Source organism: Anas acuta, chromosome 5, assembly GCF_963932015.1.
Source record: "Anas acuta chromosome 5, bAnaAcu1.1, whole genome shotgun sequence".
Classification (NCBI taxonomy): domain Eukaryota; kingdom Metazoa; phylum Chordata; class Aves; order Anseriformes; family Anatidae; genus Anas; species Anas acuta.
This window is the reverse complement of record NC_088983.1, coordinates 62,997,591-63,018,715: the sequence shown is the minus strand read 5'-3', so window position 1 is coordinate 63,018,715 and position 21,125 is coordinate 62,997,591. Positions and strand designations below refer to the sequence as shown.

The 21,125-nt window shown below is 36.2% G+C and overlaps 1 protein-coding gene and 1 long non-coding RNA gene across 8 annotated transcripts in view; one reads left to right on the top strand and one right to left on the bottom strand.

The window, feature by feature from the left end:
* SBF2 (SET binding factor 2) overlaps nucleotides 1-21,125 on the top strand; it is a 252,394-nt gene that overhangs the window by 128,954 nt on the left and 102,315 nt on the right. For all 6 annotated transcript variants that reach the window (XM_068685291.1, XM_068685290.1, XM_068685294.1 and 3 more), the window contains 8 exons: nucleotides 5,940-6,072; nucleotides 7,648-7,756; nucleotides 8,462-8,575; nucleotides 9,186-9,263; nucleotides 11,133-11,246; nucleotides 11,780-11,908; nucleotides 12,665-12,763; nucleotides 19,266-19,470. In XM_068685291.1, coding sequence (XP_068541392.1) covers nucleotides 5,940-6,072; nucleotides 7,648-7,756; nucleotides 8,462-8,575; nucleotides 9,186-9,263; nucleotides 11,133-11,246; nucleotides 11,780-11,908; nucleotides 12,665-12,763; nucleotides 19,266-19,470 — 981 coding nt within the window. The remainder of the gene's footprint in view (nucleotides 1-5,939; nucleotides 6,073-7,647; nucleotides 7,757-8,461; nucleotides 8,576-9,185; nucleotides 9,264-11,132; nucleotides 11,247-11,779; nucleotides 11,909-12,664; nucleotides 12,764-19,265; nucleotides 19,471-21,125) is intronic.
* Nucleotides 290-18,727, bottom strand: LOC137858000 (uncharacterized). 2 transcript variants are annotated; one of them, XR_011097461.1, is made up of 4 exons: nucleotides 18,074-18,727; nucleotides 14,274-14,352; nucleotides 12,783-12,837; nucleotides 290-1,792 (listed from the first exon to the last, which is right to left on the bottom strand). It is a non-coding gene; the product is annotated as an uncharacterized lncRNA (long non-coding RNA). The 2 variants fall into 2 exon arrangements; XR_011097459.1 differs by having other exon boundaries at nucleotides 14,274-14,340.

Here is a 21,125-nt window from a genome sequence, read left to right as displayed (position 1 = left end):
GAGATGAGTAAGAAAACTTGTTGTGAAGTGTTCCATTCTTTGAGGGAGTTTTAGCTGAAGGCTCTGTGCTTTTGAAACTGCTTCTCTTCCTCCTTAGTCTGACAAAGTCCAAATAAATTAATCTCTTGGGGCACTTGTCTGACACACATTTTCCATGTTACCCAGCCAGACAGTAGGATAAATTAACCCTCACAAACCCCTGTGCTGGTACAGCTAGGTTGCTCCCCATTTGTGAGCAAGTCTGGCTGTCATTTAATCATGCAGTATGGAGTGCAGTCCTGCTCTAAGAGAACAGCATAATTTGCTAAATGTAAATTGATCCTGAACTGAATGACATAACACTTCTTTAAAAACTGTTTGTAGTTGATTGTAGATAAGGTCTAATTTTTTGATTGGGTGAACAAATGCATTTTGGCAAGGATTACCTATATGAGTATTGAGTACAATTGCTGCCACTTACTTATTAGCTAAGCATGTAATTCATTCATTAGCGGTGCTTCGCAGTTACTTCTAAAAATAAAAATGAAAAGAGTTTTGTAGTTTTTCTTTATTTTGTTTGCCAGTTACCTTTAGAGAGTGACGCTGCCTGGCACTGAACTTGTGCTATGCAATCTCCGCTGTCCTTTCAGAGAGGCTTTTCAGTCTTTGTAGACCCATTTCCTGGATTAGTCTGGCTAAATTATGGATTATTTTGTCTGTTAAGCTTTTTCTTGTGTCCAGTAATTCAAGAGTGGCATATTGGCATAATAATGTATTCAACTAGTTGAGTTGAATATAAAATCCAAATCTTGTGTTTATAACTCTCTAAAAAAGTCTGAAGATGTTAGTGACAATATTTTGATTTCATGCAATACAGAAGATGGTTAATCGTTTGTCAAGTACACTTTTTTAATTGTACTTAAATAAATACTTAAATTCTACAACAACAGGAAGCAGCAGAATGATACATTTGTTGATGTAGGATGTCAGATAATTTAGAACAAATTACAGATTCTTTAAATACTTTAAAAGAGTGAAGGTCAGGAAGCCTCTATTCAAAAATTTCCAGCATATGTATAATATTTTACAGGATGTATGTCTGTCCGTAACTGCAAAAGAGTAATCTGTAAAAACCAACTTGTTTGTTGTTTTTCGTGTTGTCTATTTATGCCCTGACAAATTAGCATCGGATGTAGTGTGGAGTCTGAAGACCAGTGTGCAGTTCAAGGTTACAAACAGGCAAGATTCTGTCTTACAGCATGAGGAAACTGGACTCAGGCTGTTATTCTGGACTGTTTGTTTTCAGTAAATAACATTCTTGGCTTGAAATAATACCTTGTTGGCTTGGCCAGATAATTTAATCAATTATTTAAATGGTTTAAAACAGGAGAGTAATGAAGAATCTTTCTATGTGTAATTTGATTCTGTCAGATGTAAATTTCTTTCACAATCATATCACTTCTATTCTTGCAAAAAAGTATGTCTGAAAAAGAAAGTGTGTGTGGAGCAATAATTTTGCATCAAGTTAGTTAGTGACGATCACCTTGAAAATAAGAAAATACCAGCTTAGATGTCTATCCTGAACACTTATTTATTTTATATTCTTCTATATTATATACAGAGTATTTAAAAAAAAAAAAAAAAAGCTGCTGGTATAAGAGCACCTCTCTGGACTCTCTGGGCTGTTCAAGTTGGTCAGTATAAGTGGTTAACCTGGATTTCACTATCCCAAGCGTGACTCCAAACAGGGTAGCCAGCTGTCAAGAAGTTGGTTGGTATTGGTGCTGAGTTTCTCAAGAGAAGAGTGCTTCTACTATGCAAACACAAAACAGAAAAGGTTTTAGAATATCTCCTTTGGTATAAGTTTCATGTTCTTTAGGCTATGATGCTTTCATTCAGGAAAGGAAAGGGGAAAAGCCAACAACGTTCTACCTTAAATCTAGCTTTTGTGAACTATAACTGAAGAAATAACCATGGCTATTCCTTGTTGTTTATTTGCATTGTATTGTTATTTCTTACAAGACATTTATTGATTTATATATGGATAGTACAAATCAAATACTCTCACTGTGAATATTCATTTGTATTGGAGGTAGCTTTCTAAAATGAAAATAATTTTGTTTTCAAATGTAAGCACACGAGATTCCTAGGACTCTAAAAGTCAAGTTTCTGGTCCCTTTTGTCTGCTTCTGCTAAAATGCGGTCAGTTTTAAAGAGGTGACTTTCTGCTTTTCATGCTTTCGGGATGCCATAAACGGCTGAGAGAATTTAGAAATAACTGAGATGGAGACTGAAACCATTGAAATCCCAGGCTCAGGCTGAGCCTAAGGATGCCTTCAGGCCCTGCCAGTTTCATTAGGTAACGGGTGCACGTTGCTCCCATGCTTCTTGCCTGCATCCGGCCTTTGTTCAGCCTCACAGAGAGGGTGCGCCAGTGTCTGTGCCCTGGGTGCTGCCCTTCTGTCCTCCCCCGCTGGGTCCTTGGGGAGGGAGTTCAGCCAACGACTGGTCGTGTGACAGCAATATTTATACACGTTTCACACATGCTTTTAGCCACGTATTTCAAGGACTGCAGACATTCCACGAGGTCCACCAAAATGGAGAGAAAATGCCTCCTATCCCTTCCCGCGTGTTGGGCAGTGAGCACTCCTTCCTGCTGCCAGCCTGTCTCCTTGCTTTGGTGACAGCTTTCATTTGTCCCTTTTCAAACTCACAGTTGGATCTTCCCCAGTGTCCTGTCTTTTTCCTGTTACTCCTTACAGAACCTGCTGGTATGTGATAGAGATGCTTTCAATTTTGGTTATCATCACAAGTTCTGTAGATAAAATGGTGTCTGTCTAACTCAGCAAAGCTGGGGCTACAGCTGCTGCGTTTGCATCACAGCAAACATTTCAAATTCGTCTTCCGTGGCCAGTGAGAAGGCACTTAACAGTTGAGAGGGCAGCTAATGGAATGTAATAAAAACTATATTTGCAGTAAATACTCTTATGCGTGGCATCAAGTTCATACAGGGGAGGCAACAGCTAAAAATAGTCATCTTATATGTCAGATCATACTGGGGTTGATTAAGCTACAATGTGAAATGCCTTTGTGAAGTGCAGACTACATCTTTATCTACAGCTGCTAATATACAGCAAAGCCAGACTAATTTCCCTAGTGAAGTTATGAAAGCCTCATATACAGTCCTCACTGCTTAATAATATATATATATATTTTTTAAAGAAAAAAAGGTTGCTTGCTTGCTTTTTTTTCTTCCTTTTTTACTCTAGTAAGTGTTGTTTTCTGAGTATTGTCACTTTGTCCTTCAAGAAAACCAGGGGAGGAAGGAAGGGCTGTAGTTGAATTCAGATGACAAACCTGTTATTGCTGTATCTTTTTTGTTTGTTTATTTTATGGAAATTAAGACCTTATTTTTCAGGTTATCAAGATCATACTCTATTAAGTAGAAAAGTTGAGTAACTGAAGATAAATGCTGAGTTTTGATCTGTCTTAATATAGTATATATGAACTTGGTTCTTAAAATAAACCATCTTGAAAAATCAGAAAGAAATTAAAAAAAAAAAAGTATATGTACTAGATGTCCAGAATTTTCTGTAAATTGAAGACACTTGCCAAAACCCATTTCTTACAGTGATAAAAATAAAAATCTAACAGATACGCAGCTTTATGTTATAGAAGAGCATGAAGATTCTCTGTATTAGATATACAATAGCATGTCATTTTATTAGTCTCTAGGAGACCTGTGATCTCATGCTATACTGCAAATGTGTTCTCAGTTTTGCTTTTAATAGGACAAGAAATAAATTTAACCATAACACTTTGAATTTAATTGTAATATTTTGTTCTGGCACTAGAAATAAGACTATATGTGTACCTTTTTAAAAAGACCAATTTTCAGATGCCAAGAAGTTCTTGCAGGTGTCCTTGTACATAAACAAATAATCCTGATTTCCACTTCTTTAGGCATTTTGTTAGTAAAATATTTATATATTTATATATTTATATATATATATATAATTTTAAATGTTCAATTGTTACATACTATTTAGAACCATGTATTGTTGTGATATCTGATGAGGAATCCTACATTTAGAAGAGATCTCAAGTGAATGATGTTGATCCTGGATAAATGTTACGACTTTTAAAAGTATTAGAATTAAGATATTTCTTCTAGACTCTTGAATCATTACAATCTACAATGAGAGAATGTCACATTGCAAGAAAAAAGGTTGATTTTCCTGTTGAATGCTTTCATTAAATGAATGTTTTTATTTTTTGTAGAATACACAGTTGTATAGTCAATAATATCCAGAAAATGTTTTATAACTGTCATGTTCAGTGTTTTTATAACTCCCAGCCTAGATTGCAATTTTAAGATGTACAGAGTGGAAAACCACCTCTTGCAATAATCTTCTAGTTATGGATATTTGAACTGTAAGAGGCTTTTTGAGATAATTACCAAAGTTGTTCCAAAAGCTTATATTCACCAAAAGTGAGTATTTGTGTTGTACAGGCAACAAACAGTTTCTAAGCTGGAGTACAAATCTATACATGCTTGCATACAAGAAAGGACCCTGTATCAAGTTAACTTCTAACCATTTGCTGGGAAGTGGTGTTTGATTCACATAAGCAGATTTGATTTTTCTTGAACCCTGTCATTACATCATGTATTGCAAAGGAGTGTGATTTATACTAGCACAGCATTATTTATGCTGCTAAAGGCAATAGTATTTGCAGCAGTAACTTGCTAAGTTTTTCCATGACTCCCATCCTTGAGTTGTCTCAAATCTCTGCCTTGATTTCATGAGGCGGCTATTAAGATTCCTGGAGAACAGAGTTAGAAATCACAAGCTTTTATGTTATTGACTTTTTCCTCCTAAGAACTGCGTCTTTTTCTCAAGAACCCTCTGAATCCTTGTCCTTTATAGGAAGCAAAATTTAAATGTCAAAGAGGAAAATATAGTCAAAACATGAAATAAAAGTTACTGAAGCAAAATGAAGCGTTAATTATAATATGACTGTGGTGGCTCTTAGTAGTCACTTCATATTGGGAAGATTGTTTTAAGATAAGCAGTAGTTTTGTTAAGGTAATACAGACTATTTTCTTGATAACACAAGCTATGTCTTCAGGGAACCATCATACATTCCAGAATATTGCAGGAAATTTCATAAATTTTGGCATATCTCAGACATGTCTGTTTCTCAGGATGGAACTTTTGTTTTAAAGGAAATATATTTTTGATTTTCCCTCTAAGCATAGGGCTTTATCTCCTAGAAAAGTTATATATTTATATATTTATTTATTTATTTATTTATAACAAACAAACAAAAACATCATCTGATTCGCCTGTCTTACTCTAAAACTAGTGGGGCTTGTTTAAGCAGTCAGCTCTTCTTTAACATATCCTTCGAAATGACATGCACACTCTTACTGCCCTTTTTTAACCTTGTGACTCCTACAGTGCTCTTCACAGATAAAGCGTGAGTGTGTTTACTAGGAAATCTGGCTCTTTGTTGTCTTTGAGCTCTGCAGTATGATTTATTTTCATGGACTTTATATCAAGGTTTAGAAGTTAAGCATGGATCAGTGACCACAGCTGAGTTCTAGATACAGAGGAGGCTGTGCAGAAGATGCACATTGTACTGTTTGAAGTCATTATGAAGTGTTGCTGAGAGGATGAAGTTCTTGAAAGTGGTGTTGAAAGGGAGTTATAACATATTGTAAACGTAGAAGTATATGAAATATATTCAGATGGTGTTTTAGCAACCTGAGAAATAGAAAGGAAGCTACGTTAATTAGAGGAAAGGTAGAAAAACTTGGTGGTTGGTGATTTATGCATTTACACATTCTTTTGAAAATTCCTTCAGAAAATGGTTACATTTTAATGTAGTTTTGTGTCTTGTTTTGGCAAGTTGTTTTATTTTTTCTTTGCTTTGCTTTCTTTTTTTTTTTTTTAAAGGAATCCAAAATGTACTCAGCTTATTCTGTGCCGTGCTTACAGAAAATAAGGTTCTCTTTCACTCTGCAAGTTTTCAGAGGCTTAGTGACGCCTGTAGGGCTCTGGAGTCTTTGATGTTTCCCCTCAAATATAGGTGAGTTGAGCTGTAAATCTCTGAACTCTTTGACTTGTTTTATATTTATAACTCATATTTCATTCTCCTTAACAAAAGTTTTGCTGTGTTTATTCAAATAAGCCAAGTTTTTTCACAATCAGATCTAAAAGTCCTAAGCTGTACACTGCATCAGTGAAAATCTGGTTGTGTTAAGACAGTGGAAACAATGAAAGGAGAAACATCTTACCTATAAATACAATAGAACCCTACTTACAGCATCAGTCATATGGTAAGACTTGATAGTGATAATTGATGAGTAAATGCCTGGAAAAGGGAGCATTTGGACAAGACCTAATAGCAGTGTGCCAATAAGTAAGAGGAGGTGCGTGCCAGGAGCATGAGAGACTGTGGTCATAAACTGAAATAGCAGAGGGATAGGTTTCTGACTGGATGCAGGGAAACCATGTTTTATTGTGAGGATAACTAAGCACTGGAACAGAGTGGAAGACTGTGGAAACTCTGTCCCTGTAGGTTTTCAGGACCCAACTGGACAAAGCCCAGGACAACTTGGTCTTTATTCAGTATTGACTCTGCTTTGAGCAGAAGGTTGGACTGAATGATCTCCTGAGGCCCTTTATAACCTGAAAGATTCTTTGTTTCTAAGATAACATCTGTATTAACTTGTAACACAGTTTTAAGTCATTGACAAATGTCCACCAGAGAAGGAATTTAAATCAACAAGTTGAACCTCTCTAAAAAGCTATAACTGAGTCCAGCTTTTTGAAATGGAAAACTTAATGTCAAATCATTTGGATTTTAAGCAAAAAGACATGTAATTCTCACTTATCTGTTTTAAAAGAAGCTTGTACTTTAGTAGCATCTTGTATTTGTTTAAAATATTTCCTGGGTGGACATACTTGGATTATAGAGTAAGAAATAAAAAAATGGAAAGTAGTTTTGGAATATGTTTGCTTATATGATGGAGTAGTAATGAATGTAAATTTTTAATCATAATTATCAGTTAGGAGTTGAAAATGCATTTATTGAGATCCAGATTTTAATGTTGCTCTGATGAAAAGACTTATTTTTTTCAAATTGACAACTTTAATCAAGTAAACAATATCTGAAATGGTTCTTCATATAACGTGTAGCTGCTACTTCAGTATCAAAGTGAACAATTTCATCTTGAGATTTCTTATTAATATTTCGTGAAAGGATGAATTGTAGCTTTCTCTCCAAAACCTAGCAGTGCTTTGAAAAATGAAAGTATTATCCACAACCGTAATGTCACTAGTTACCTGAAAGTTGTGGATGAATATCTGTATAACATAAACATTACAAATATAAATTGATTTTTATTTTTAAAAATACCTTTTTTTATAAGAAAATGTAGACACTATAATAGTTTCTGAGTTTACATCTCAGATATTCCTTTAACAGGTACTTTATAAAGAGGTATTTCATCTTTTGTCTTAAAAAAAGAAAAAGTTGTTTATAGTAAATTTAATTTGCAGCAGGAAGATTTAAAAAAATATAAGCTGTGCTATGCACAGGAATAGTCAGAAGCTTTTATTTTATTTTATTTTATTTTTATTTTATTTATTCTTTTCACAGTTATCCCTATATTCCAATTCTTCCTGCACAGCTATTGGAAGTTCTCAGCTCACCAACGCCTTTCATAATTGGTGTACATTCTGTCTTTCGTAATGACATTCATGAACTTGTAAGTATGTATACCTAGAATATTCATAGTCACAGAATTACCTAGGATGTTTAGTTGCAGGGATTTTCCATACTTCAGAGATGTTCATATGAACCATTCATATACTTCTAAAATATTACTGTAGAAGGCTTGATAAGACCGATGAGGAAAAAAGGAAAATCAGTAATTCTTCTATAAATATTTTAAGTCTATAAAGCAGAAAAAGGAAATTATTTGATTCCAGTGCAGGATGGGAAGGAATGGATCTATTTCCAGCTTTGTCATGTCAGCCATAAATACGAACAAATAATTTTTGGCATTTTCAAACTTATTCCCAATTATGTTACTTTATTTGTGCTTTTAAATACATATTTCAGAACCTGAACCAGGGTTACAGAGGTTCCTAGAAACATGTAATTTTACTTAGAGTTGTCATCGTTGTGTCTTTTTGAAAACAGGGAATTCAATATCCCAAATCACTGAACACAGACCTGGAACATCAAGAAGGAGTTGGGTTTCCATTCATTTTTCACAGCCATGTTCAGTAATTTGAAGTATTTAGAGCATTTCCTTTCACAAAAGTATTCTATACGTTAAAGTTCAAACTGTTTTAATTTGTTTATGTTAATTTATGTGCAGGTCATGAAATTTCAACTGTTGTGTTTTTAAGCCATGCTCACAGGATAATGCTTGCAGCACAACCACTAATATTTTTGTCCTTTACAGTTAGATGTAATCATTGCAGACCTGGATGGAGGCACAATTAAAATTCCTGAATGTATTCATCTCTCTCAGCTCCCAGAGCCACTGCTACATCAGACTCAAATGGCACTTTCTCTAGTATGTTTTGATAGAAAACCATTTTCTATTCTCTCACCTCTTTCAAAAGCAAGAAAATAGAATTTTGGTATTCAGTTGCTTTCAAACACACTGGAAATGTGAGATTTAAAAGTATGATACATGCCAACAGTCCTCCTTTCAGAATAATTTATGATCTGAAGTTACAGTTAACATCATCAGTAATTTAATTTACTACTAAAGGAAGTTTTTTCCCTATTTAAGAGCAAGGTAGTGATTTTCCTAATAGTACATTCGAAATTCTTAAAGTTTATTTCTCTAATGCCTCTTTATTAATATCTGAAAGTGATCAATAATGAATTACCCAAGAAAGCTGTTGAGTTTTCTGTCTAGGAAAAAAAAAACAACAAAACTTTTTACTGTGTTAATTAGGTTCATTGACTGTAATAGGGGTTTTGGTAACTAGCTTACATGTAGAAACATGAATTTGATAAATTAACCCCGCCTTTATTTCCATTAAGTCTTTATAATTTATCTCAATTGATTATTCGAAGTATTTACTATCAGTAAATATTATTTTGAGAAAGCAGAAAAAATAAATTGTTCTTGCCTCAGCAAAATGAGGGGAAAAATTATTTTAAAAATTCTCTAGGTTTTGCATCCTGATTTGGAAACAGCAGATTATGCATTCCCTCCCCCACGAACAGCTTTATCACACGCAAAAATGCTGGTAAGATTTCTATGTTATGTCTGACTTTCTTAAACAAAAAACCCTTGAAATTTTAGACTAAATTTCTTTAAAGAATTTTGCCTTTGTGTTTTCTTGTCCATATCCTTTACAGTGTTGTTGGTAGAGCAAAGAATTGGCATAGGACTTTGCATTCTGCTCTGTAGCAGCATTCTGATATCTAATAATGATAGGTATTTTATATTAGAAAATATTGGGAAATGAATTCCATGGTATTTTAATACTGCTTTTGGCTTTGATGAACTTCAACTTAAATGAAATGATAAACAATTGTCTGTAGTTTAAAAAAAAAGTTGTTGGTTTTTGTTTTGTTTTGTTTTTTACTGAAATCTAGTTAACTTGGATTAAAAATAATTGCAAAGCCATGACAACTTAATAATTTGGTAATCCTGCTTGCTTTAGCCTGCAAGTGTGTAGAATTGAACTGGATTTGATAGTCTAAACTAAAATCCAAAAATGTAATCCAAATTTCACTTAGACTAGTTTCAGAATTCAGCTAAGATCTCATTTTGGACAGTGAAGTTATAAACTAATGTCATTTTATATGGAAATATGAATTTTGTTAAATCTGAAAGAAATAACCATGTTTTCAAGATGTCCAAAAAGTCAGGGAATGTGTTAAAATCCTAGAGAGCAGCTTGGACCCAAACAAACCTAGAATGTCTCTCAGTAAAGTGAGTCCTTACAAAAATAACGTAAAAATTGAATAACAATGATCAGACAACACATCTAGAAAAACATTCACAAAGGACAGCTTTATGGAATCTTACAGATATTTAGTTCTTTAAAAAAGTTATTGAAAGCTTAAACTTACTTAATTTATACTAACTCGTTGATTAAACAGCTCATCAGCTGTTTACCCAATTTGATAATGTAATATTCTTTGCTGCTTGCAATTTTTCAAATTGAAATTTGTTGAAAAAATTGTTCGAGACGCCACAAAAACTGAGGTTTTAAAACAAATTTTAGGACCTCACGTTTTAGACATGGCCATGGTCTGATTAGGTACTTGAGGGAAAAATGAAAATACTGTGGGTCACACAGGATTTGAACAATGTTTTTAGGTGCATTTGGACTGAAGATGTCCCTGCCCCAAGTCTGCCCTCATCTGTTCATATCATTTCCACTAAACCCTCAATGTTTATTTAAGCACTCCCCTGCTCATTTAAGTCAAAGATAACCAGGACTTTAAAGACCTACTATTTTTAACTTTTTAAGCTAACCCTGGCTTGTTTTGGCTGCACTAGATTGGCGTGTGAAGATTTGAGTTGGAAGAGTCATAAAAAAGTAGTTGAGCAAAACTCAGAGCAATCCCTGCAGCAGGCTGTGCAGCATGATGCCTGTCCCACTCTGAGCCAGGCTCCCGGCACCACTGCCAGCTTAGACTCCTGTGGCTCCCTGCCCTCCTGCCTGCTCCAGTGGCGCTGCCTTTGTGTAGTGCTGCAGAGCTGGCCTATTTGAGGGAATAAATCCAGGCAAAGATACCCCTTTTTCTTTCATTAGCGTCAGTTTTCACACAGGTTGGTTCCTTCTTGGGTTTTTCCACGTGACCACTCAGCTACTCTTGATTACCCTGACACTAATGTGCAGGTGTGAAAAAGGAGCAGCAGGAGTGACAGGGTCGATATGTAATAATCATTACCATCTGTATTGCCATCCAGAGACAGGTCAGTGAAACTGTAGCCTTGCTTGCATCGGATAGTTTTGCATGCGTGCATATCTGCACTACACATGCTGCACTGCTGCACTGGTTGGCAAATTTGTAGGCGTTTATCAGGTAGCTTTATACAAAGTGTAGAAAAAATTAGGAAATTAAAATGTTTTGACAGCATGTTCAATTACATCTCGCAGGATAAAGAAGTGCGAGCAATCTTCCTTAGGTTATTTGCGCAACTTTTCCAAGGATACCGGTCTTGCCTTCAGCTGATCAGAATTCATGCTGAACCAGTCATTCATTTCCACAAGGTAAATCAGAAAGTTATTTTTATTTAGTTAGCATTTGTTTGTGTTGTTTTATCTCCAGGTGCTTGCCTTTTGAATGAGTGCTTAAAAAAACCCTTTTTTTTTTCCATTGCTGTTGACATGTAAAATTTATCAATTTAGCAGCATATAGTTTTGACATAGCATTATATCAGTGCATTATAGTGGGAGTAATTGTTGAGATAGTGATGAACATGAAGTAAAGTTAACATTAAAATTTAATATAAAGAAACATTTGAGGGATAATCAAGGAATTTTGAAAACATACATGTTCCTACAAGACAATACTTAAAAGTATCAGTTTTGTTTTATTACCTGTGAGATTTATAAAATGTGTGCACCAAAATATTGTTACTTCACTCCTGAATTTAGGTACAAAGACATCTTATGTAATATAAAAACTTTCTCATTAGAAAGTACTTCATATTACTACAAGCTGATGAAAATATATAGTTGCTTATAAATAAATAGTTATGATGCTGATAAAATACTTGCCTTGTTTTCTATCTCTAATGCAGGCAGCCTTCTTGGGCCAGCGAGGCTTAATTGAAAATGACTTTCTAACCAAAGTTCTCAATGGAATGGCATTTGCTGGTTTTGTGTCAGAGAGGGGTCCACCCTTTAGGGCCTGTGATCTTTTCGATGAGGTGAAAACTGTTTTTTTATCCAAATAAATTAAAATGTACCAATGACATTGTAACGTAAAAAACTTAAATGTTTCCAAACTGTCTATTATACAAAGTTTATCTGTTATTTAAAGTTTATGCTAATCTTTTCAATTCTCATTATCTACTAAACATGCATTTTTAGCTTACTTTCATAAAACTGTGCCCTGCTCATATGTATGAAGTTAAACATTTGTGTAAATCATGATAATGCTGTTCTTATTGTCAGGTTTGGAAATTTATAATGAATCACATGTGTTAGTACAGAATTATTTTGAGTAATCTAATTACATTCTTAAAACATTGAAAAAGTAATGGAGAAATATTAAATTAAATACATACCCAACAAAATCAACTGGGACAAACATTTTTTTCTGTTAAAAAGCAGTACCGTACTTTTCCTGTGCTGTTTTTTATTTGAATGTACAGTACAAATAGAGTTTGCATAGTAGCAGTGCATTGGAGAAATGTAAACTATAGCATTAGAAACGTTAAAGGAATGTTTTAGGTTTGTAGGACTCTGTGTTAGGTTAGACTCTGGCAGCAGAAGCTCTATAAGAATCTTATGTTCTAGAGCAATGTGACAGCGCAGGTTGTGCTTTTTCTTTTTTCTTTCCTTTTTTCCTTTTTTCTCAGTTTCAATTTAAGATTAACATTTTGTAATTTAAACAGGAAATAAATTATATTAGTTGAATCATAAACATTTTTTTTTCTTTTTTTCTTTTTTTTTTTTTAAAGTTGGTAGCCTTTGAAGTTGAAAGAATTAAAGCTGAGGAAGGTAATCCACCAAAAATGATAAAACATGTTAGAGAACTTGCAGAACAACTCTTCAAGAATGTAAGTTTACTATACTTACCGCACTTTAGTATTAATAACACTAGAAGTTCACTTGTCTGAGATAGATCCAGTGTCTGAAAACAGAAATGTCTGCTTGTGGTAGTTATCTGCATTATGACTTTGGAACTTTAAATACCAACAATTTTATACATTAAGAATGTTTAATATATTGACTGATATATTAATGCTAGTATTAATTTACCTACTGCTCTTAGTACTACTTAGCATACTGTTTTCTTAGTGTGTATTCATGTAATGTTTATAAACTGTTATTTTCTCTGCTGCAACCTGTCTATGCCAAACGTGTCTTCTTACTTCTCAACAGTTTCACCTATGAAAACCGTACAACCAGTGTAGATAAACAGACGTAGTGTATTCTTCCAGCAGATCTCTCCTGCTGTGTAACCCAGGCTCCATGATTTGCATTCTCAGCAAGTGTTAACTATCCCATTTCTTACATGTTGTTTCTTGAACTCTTTGAGTTTCCTAAAATACCATTTCCAGTTTCATTCTTTTCTTCCTATCATGCCTTTATCTTGTGCAGTGCTTTTGTAAAATCTCTTAAGATTCTATTAGATAAGGCATTTTGTTTGCTTCTTTTATTTGGCATCAGCTAATCTCCATCCCCTTCACACTTCCTGTCGTTGTTCAGACTCCACAGAGCAATATCTGTTTTGCAATCAATCAACACCTTTATCACCCTATCTTTTTGCTATCCCACTTCCCAAAAGCTATGATTTACAACTACACTGCTATAAAAAACACAGGAATTACTAACTGCTGCTAAATTCTGGGGTGTTTTTGTTTGTTTGTTTAAAAAAAAAAAAAAAAAAAAAAAAGAATTGCTTTTGAGCATTTCATCAGTATTAATGCAGTCTTTACTTTGGATAAGATTAATATCTTAGTATAGAAAATCCAAAATTTTACAACCATTGCATTCAGCAGTTCTTGTGTCTGTAGGTATTGGATGAAAAAAATACATCTGTGTATTTTGAGTGGAATGTGTGGATAGTGAGGAGTGTGAAATGAGAGTAGTCTGACTTTTAATACTGTCCTTAGCTGATGAATGTGTGTATCTCTTCAGACATGGATTTGGTCTTCACCGCTCCCCCAGCCACCTCTTTTTTCCACTGAAATTAGCAAATGACCTTTCAATGACCTTTCTGCTTTTTTTTTTTTTTTTTTTTTGAATTAATGAAAGAATTGATACACAGGTTAACCTCCCTTGTTGATACTAGACATTAGAAGAGAAAACAAATATATCTTTGTGGACTGAAAACATTTCACATATAAAAGTGTGTATGAAATGTCTCTGTCCATTTGTGGTATAGCATATTTGTTAAAGTATTTTAAATTTGATGTCTTTATACTGATGTCTTAGAATTATTGTAAGTGAATGTACCTTGTGGAAAATGTAGAGGTATGTCAGACATGAGAATTTTTGTTACATAAACTCATTTCATCCATGACATTAAATCTTTAATAGAATGTTACTTATTTCATGGCTTACCTTCTTATCCTTATTAGTGGTAAGTACTGGTGGAATCATCTTCTATTACAAGTTAAAAATATGTAACCTAAAATAAAAGCTCCAGAATAAATGTTAAATGTTATGCTACTAAATTAATCGTAATGTTCTGTATACCAAAATGCTTTTTCCAAATTCATGTCTTTATTTCAAATTAATGCTGTCAGGAGGTATATTGGTTGACAGTACTGCAGCATTCATTATAATTAGTTTCATTAAAAAGTCGACGGGCAATATTCAAGTAAAGTAGTCTGGTTCTTTTTGATCAGGTGGCAGAGATGTGTGGCAGAAATTTGCAGAGTGTATGGCAGAAAAAAAAAATAGGGGTTCCACACTTAACTTTCATTAAAATCAAATTATCTTTTTTTTTTTTTTAACAAGCATTGGAGCTATAATGTTATAAGCATATGATTATTGCAGTACTGTCCTATAAATATGGGAAAATTCTTAAAAAAATATAATTCTTATTATCATTCTAAATTGCTGCAAAGGAAATGGAGAACATTTGGATTTGTTTTCTTGTGTATATAGATCCTTCTTTAGAATGAAAGAACCTATGGAGCATAAATGATTGCATATATGCAACTTCTCACTTAAATAATTTCATAAATCAGTGTCAAGACTTACTCATTTTCATCTGTTCTTATGATGAGATTTCCTTACACCATTGCAATTGACCAGCTACTACTTCACTACCACCAAGTTAATGATTTAAAAAGTCAGATTTTTAATAGTTACGCATCTTTGAATAAAGCACTGTGATAAGTAACATTGCTTCATAAAGTGATGCCTAGAGCTGTCTCGTTTGAACCTCATTGCATGACATATTTTGATATCACAGAATCACAGAATTGAAGGGGTTGGAAGGGACCTCAAGAGATCATTGGGTCCAACACCCCTGCCAAGGCAGTTTCCGTAGAACAGGCTGCCCAGGTAGGCATCCAGACAGGCCTTGAATATCTCCAGAGAAGGAGACCCCACAACCTCCCTGGGCAGCCTATCCCAGTGCTCTGTCACCCTCACCGTGAAGAAGTTCTTTCGCATGTTGGTGTGGAACTTCCTGGGCTCTGTCTTGTGGCCATTACTCCTTGTCCTGTCTCCACAAACCACTGAAAAGAGGTTGGCCAAACCCTTCTTCTTTCCCTCTTCTTCTTTCCCCCCTCTTCTTTCCTTTGTTTCTCACTTCTCTAGCTTGTTAGTAATAAACGATAAATCTTACTAACTCCCTATGCCGAGTCTGTTTTGCCCGTTACAATCATTACTGCATGATCTTCTCATCCTTGTCTCAACCTGAGCCCTTTTCCTCATATTTTCTCCCCATTCCTCTTTGAGGAGGGGGAGTGAGAGAGCGGCTGTGGTGGAGCTCGGCTGCCCACTTGAGCGGAACCACAACACCTCATCAAGGTCATCGATGAAGATGTTGAACAAGACCGGACCCAGCACCGACCCCTGGGGAACACCGCTAGTCACGGGCCTCCAGCCAGACTCTGCTCCTCCGATCACCACCCTCTGAGCTCGGCCAGTCAGCCAGTTCTCAACCCACCTTACTGTCCACTCCTCTATCCCACACTTTCTCAGCTTTGCTATCAGGATGTCATGGGAGACAGTATTGAAAGCCTTGCTAAAGTCAAGGTAGATGACATCCACCGCTCTCCCCTCATCTACCCAGCTGTTGATGCCATCATAGAAGGCAACGAGGTTGGCTGAGCACAACTTGCCCTTGGTGAATCCATGCTGACTACTCTTCATAACCTTCATCTCTTCCAATTGCTTGGAGATGGCATCCAGAACAAGCTGTTCCAACACCTTTCCAGGGACAGAGATGAGCCTGACTGGCCTGTAGTTTCCCGGATCCTCCTTGCCTTTCTTGAAGACTAGAGTGACATTGGCTCCAGTCTTCAGGCACCTCTCCTGTTCTCCAGGACCTTTCAAAGATGATAGAGAGTGGTTCAGCAATCACCTCTGCCAGCTCCCTTAGCACATGTGGATGCATCCCATCGGGACCCATGGATTTGTGTGGGTTGAGCCCACTCAGATGCTCCTGAACCACTCCCTTGTCAACAAGGGGGGAGATCTCCACTTCCCAGACTCTTTCTCCCCCCTCCAGGGTCGAGGAGTCCCGGGGGGGAGTCCTTGAAGTAAAGACTGAAGCACAGAAAGCATTCAGTATCTCCACCTTCTCAGTGTCTCCCATTACCAGGACACCCCCCTCGTTCAGCGAGGGACCCACATTATCCCTAGTCTTCCTTTTACTGTTTACATACTTTAAAAAACAAACAAACAAACAAAAAAAAAAACACAAAACAAACAAACAAAAAAAACTTCTTATTACCTTTTATCTCTTTTGCAAGCCTCATTTCTAGGTGGGCTTTAGCCTTCCTTGTCGCGTCCCTGCAGGCCCTGACAACACTTCTATGCTCCTCCCAGGAGGACAGGCCCTTTTCCCACATTTCATAAACCTTCCTTTTGATCTTATCGATGAGCTCCTTGCTCATCCACACTGGTTTCCTTCCCCCCTTCCCCAATTTCCTGCTCTTATGGATGCCCCAATCCTGAGCTTGGAAGAAGTGCTGTTTAAATGTAGCCCAGCTCTCACGTGCACCCTTGCCTTCTAGCAACCTATCCCATGAGATACTCCCAAGCAGGTCCCGGAAGAGCTCGAAGTTGGCTCTCCAAAAGTCCAGGGCTACAATCCTGCTTTTAGCCTTACTTCTTCCACCAAGTTCGATCTTGAACTCCACCATCTCATGGTCGCTGCATCCCAAGCTACCCCCAACCTTCCTAACAAGTTCATCCCTGTTGGTAAGGACAACATATCTTATTCCACAATTTTAATAGTCATTATGTTGTAGCTGGGACAGTCTAGATATATATGAGGAAAAGGTTCATTGGGGAGAGAGAATGTTTGTATTAGTCTAGCTGGTGCAAGTGGAAAATCTAGACAAGTTTTTGGCATATACTGCTTCAGTAGTTGAAGGCATTAGACCTACATTGCTGATCTGTATGTCATTGCATATGCAGCTGGCATTAGGTTTGTGATGTCCAAGATAAAAGTAACTCTTTCTAGATCTTTCCCCTGGACCTCTCTTTTCAATTAAATGGAACGTGAAATAATTATTTTCCCTTTCTGGCTTTTTCCTATTATATGCCATGTTACCCCCCACTGAGGTTGTGTTTCTTTTCTCTGCCTTGCTGCTCTTGGCATCTGCTGCTGTCATCTTCCTCATAGCTAGATTTTTGGCTTGTTTCATTAAACTCTACTGTGCAGAGAATTTGTACGGCTAAGTAGCTGGTTTGTTTTTCTACATCTGAGTCCAAATGTGTTGGTTTGAGACTGCTTTTTCTCTAATTGATGCATTTTGTCTCCTTGTTGCCTTTTACTTCCGTAAATGAAAGCACCAGGCTATCTCCTGATTCTGAGTTGTATTGCAATCTAGTTATGCTTTTACAACAGAAACCTAATTGTTTGCATAATGCTCTTTAGCAGCTATACATAGCCAACAGCATAGAGTCAAACTGAATCGGAGTAAATTCAAATGTGACTAATGACAATCCCTTGTATATGGATTAAGAGAAGAAAATACCCTGTTTGATTTGACAGCTTTACACTGCTCAAGACATAAAACGTAATCCTCTTAATGGTGGTGAAACCCTTGTGGTGCATTTTAATCTCTGCTGTAATTTTGGAAAAGATACAACCTGAAGCCAGAAAAGAAACAAAAAGTGAGAGAAGTTTATCAAGCATTTGAGGAAAAAATAAAAGAAATAGTGCGTTTTCATACCTTGCAGTCTTCAGGATGTCGTTCTGAGAAGTGTGTTTTACACATGCTGAAGTCAATGTGGAGGCAGTTAAGAGAAATTTCGTGGTTTGTGGTGTACATGGTATTTATAGTTGCTGACCACCCAAGGCAGAAGATGTGTGTCCACCTATAGGAACATACTGTGCCCTGATACTGTATCTGATATGACAAATACCCAGGACAAGAAGTAAAATATCACACACACAGCATCCCTTTTGTATAGTATAGAACATATTTTGGCACTGTCCTCAGTACTGCAGTATTGCACAATAATGTCAGACCAAGATGAGTATCAGAACAGTTACGTAGCAGCCGGAGCAACTATTTTGGTAGAATAAGTATGGAAGTGTTCTGTGATGCAAAACTGAATTATTATTATTATTTTTTTTCCCTATTCTGGGGATCTCATCAAGAAAAGTGAAAAGCAAAGATAAAAACTTTCTATGGGGTTGCTTATTACATTTTCTTTTAAAGAAAAAGAAAACACAGACCATAAAAGAGTGAGCGAAACATCACTGTAGACAAACATTTCTTATTGCAGTGGAAATTCTGACTTTTTGCAATGATAGTGATTTCTATCCATCAAGAACATCCCAAAATCTGAAGTTACAGCTTCTTTTTACTTTCCTTGTAATTTGTACCCATTGTTTTCTCTCTTTGACTGACTGTATTAATCTTTTTCCTTTCTTTAGTGCAAGCAGTGAATTGTATAACATATTTTGCAGGACATGCAGAAGTTACAAAAATGTTACCTAATGAAGGAGGGCCACAGTTTCAAACATGATATAAAAATTAATTTTCACTTTGTAGACTTGACCAAGTTGAGAATGTTTCTGGATGCTTGGTGAAGAATTGGTGAAGATTTAAGTCCTAAATATTCATTAAGTTGCATAAAAGCAACCCAAGTTAAAAAGCGATATTCTTTTGCTATCTTTCTTATTTGAATTAATTTGGAAGTTGACAAAAATAACTTTATAAAAGCCTTTAAAGAGTTTGGAAATACTAAAGTAAATGAAAAGGTGATGTGAATTTGAAATATGATAGTAGTCAGCTGTATTAGTTGGCTTTTAATCTTTCAGGTGTGACAGATACACAAAACAGTGATGAATTCAGTGAGGCAGCTGGTAACAAAACATAACATGTTTGTGTTTAATGTTTTGGTTTTGGCCTGCAGGAAAATCCCAATCCCCACATAGCATTCCAGAAAGTGCCACGGCCCACAGAGGGCTCCCACTTGAGGGTTCACATCCTCCCATTTCCCCGGATCAATGAGTGCAGGGTGCAAGAGCTGCTCCAGGAAGGTCTTGCAAGGAGTCAGGGTGCCCCCCCTGCCACTCGAGGAGACAAGAAGTGCGTCGTTCCAGCAGGTCCCCCTGTTGGTATGTTTACCTTTTTCACTAATTTACCTGTTTGTCATCCTATCTCATGTGTTGAATATATAATCAGCATGGCTGCAATGTGTTGCATCCAAGAAAGATCTTGAGTTACTAGAACATGTTCAGAGAAAAGCATTAAAGCTTGTGAAAGTACTAGAAAACTAGACATGCGTAGGAGCTGAGGTAACTGGGGTTGTTTAGTCTGGAGAAAAAGAGGCTGAGGGGAGACTTCATCACTTGCTACAGCTACCTGATAGGACGTTATAGTAAGGTGGATGTCAGTCTCTTCTCAGATGACAAGTGGTTGGACTTAAAGTGGCCTCAAGTTATGCTGGGGAGGTTTAGATTGGATATTAGGAATAATTCCTTAAGGGAAGGTGTTGGTAAGAATTGGAATGAACTGCCCAGGGAAGTGATGGAATCGCTATTCCTGGGGATATTGAAGAGGCATGTAGACATGGAGCTTAGGGACATGGTTTAGTGGTGGAGTTAATAATGCTAGATGGACTCTCAAGGGTCTTTTCCAACATAAATGATTCTACAATTTCATGTTCATATGGTATTTTTAGCAATCATTGCAAACTTCAGTACATAGACTTACTTGTTTGCAGTTTTAAAAGCCCTCTTGCATCAGACTTCAATAAGAAGTGAACCATCTAGAGTGCGATTGGCATAATTAAGAACAACAGTAAAGGATTTGGTTTCAGTTGGATTGAGCCTAGTAAGTTAGGTACTTTCTTCATCTAGCTGTGATGAGTATCACCATAAGTTAATTGTATGGCTGGCTGAAACAATCTTTGAAGGTTCAGGTTTCTCATCTGGCACTAGTAGAAGATGTAGAAATCACTGGAAAAAGATAAAGAACAAACAAGCGTATGTAATGATAATATGTATATAGGTATCTAAATATAAAGAGCAGACGAACACATTTCTCAGTTTAATTTTAGAACCCCCAAAACCTCACTTCATCATATTCATCAGTCTGGATAATGGCAGAAATAGGTATATTTAGTAAACCTTGAGGACACGTGAAGGTGGTAGAGCTTGCAAAATTACTGAAGAAGGAGATTAAAGTACCAATCAACCTTGGCAAATTAGAGTCTGTAGTCTCTGTTGAATGCTGTCCTTCTCTACTATTTTTTTTAGATAAAGTATTGCTCTTGCATAGGCATGATCAGCTGACTAGACAACATTTCTTCAGAAATTCATTTTGGGATTATAATGGTCATAGGGCAAACATGACCCAGCAATGTCAAGCTATTGCAAAAAAGACAAACATATTAGTACGATGTATAAACAGGAGTACAGTCAGTGAACCCCATGGAGAAATCCTTTCGTTGTTCTCAATAAGACCTCAGCTGGATTGTTTGTTTCCATTTTTGGACAGTGGAAGACTGTCTCCGTTTTTGGTTCTGTTGGAGGGAGTCCAGAAGGCAAGAAGAATGACCAGTGCTCTGGAGAATGTGACCTACAAGGAAAGATGGAGAATTGTTTAGACTGAAAATTGGAAGACTGAGGGGACAGATAGTAGCAGTCTTCAATTACATAAGAGGCTGTTAAAAAGAGGAATCTTATCGCTATCTGTAGTGATAAGAAATAATGGGTGTAATTACAGCACAAAAGTCAAGTTATTTGTCAGTGAAAACTTGGTAAAATGA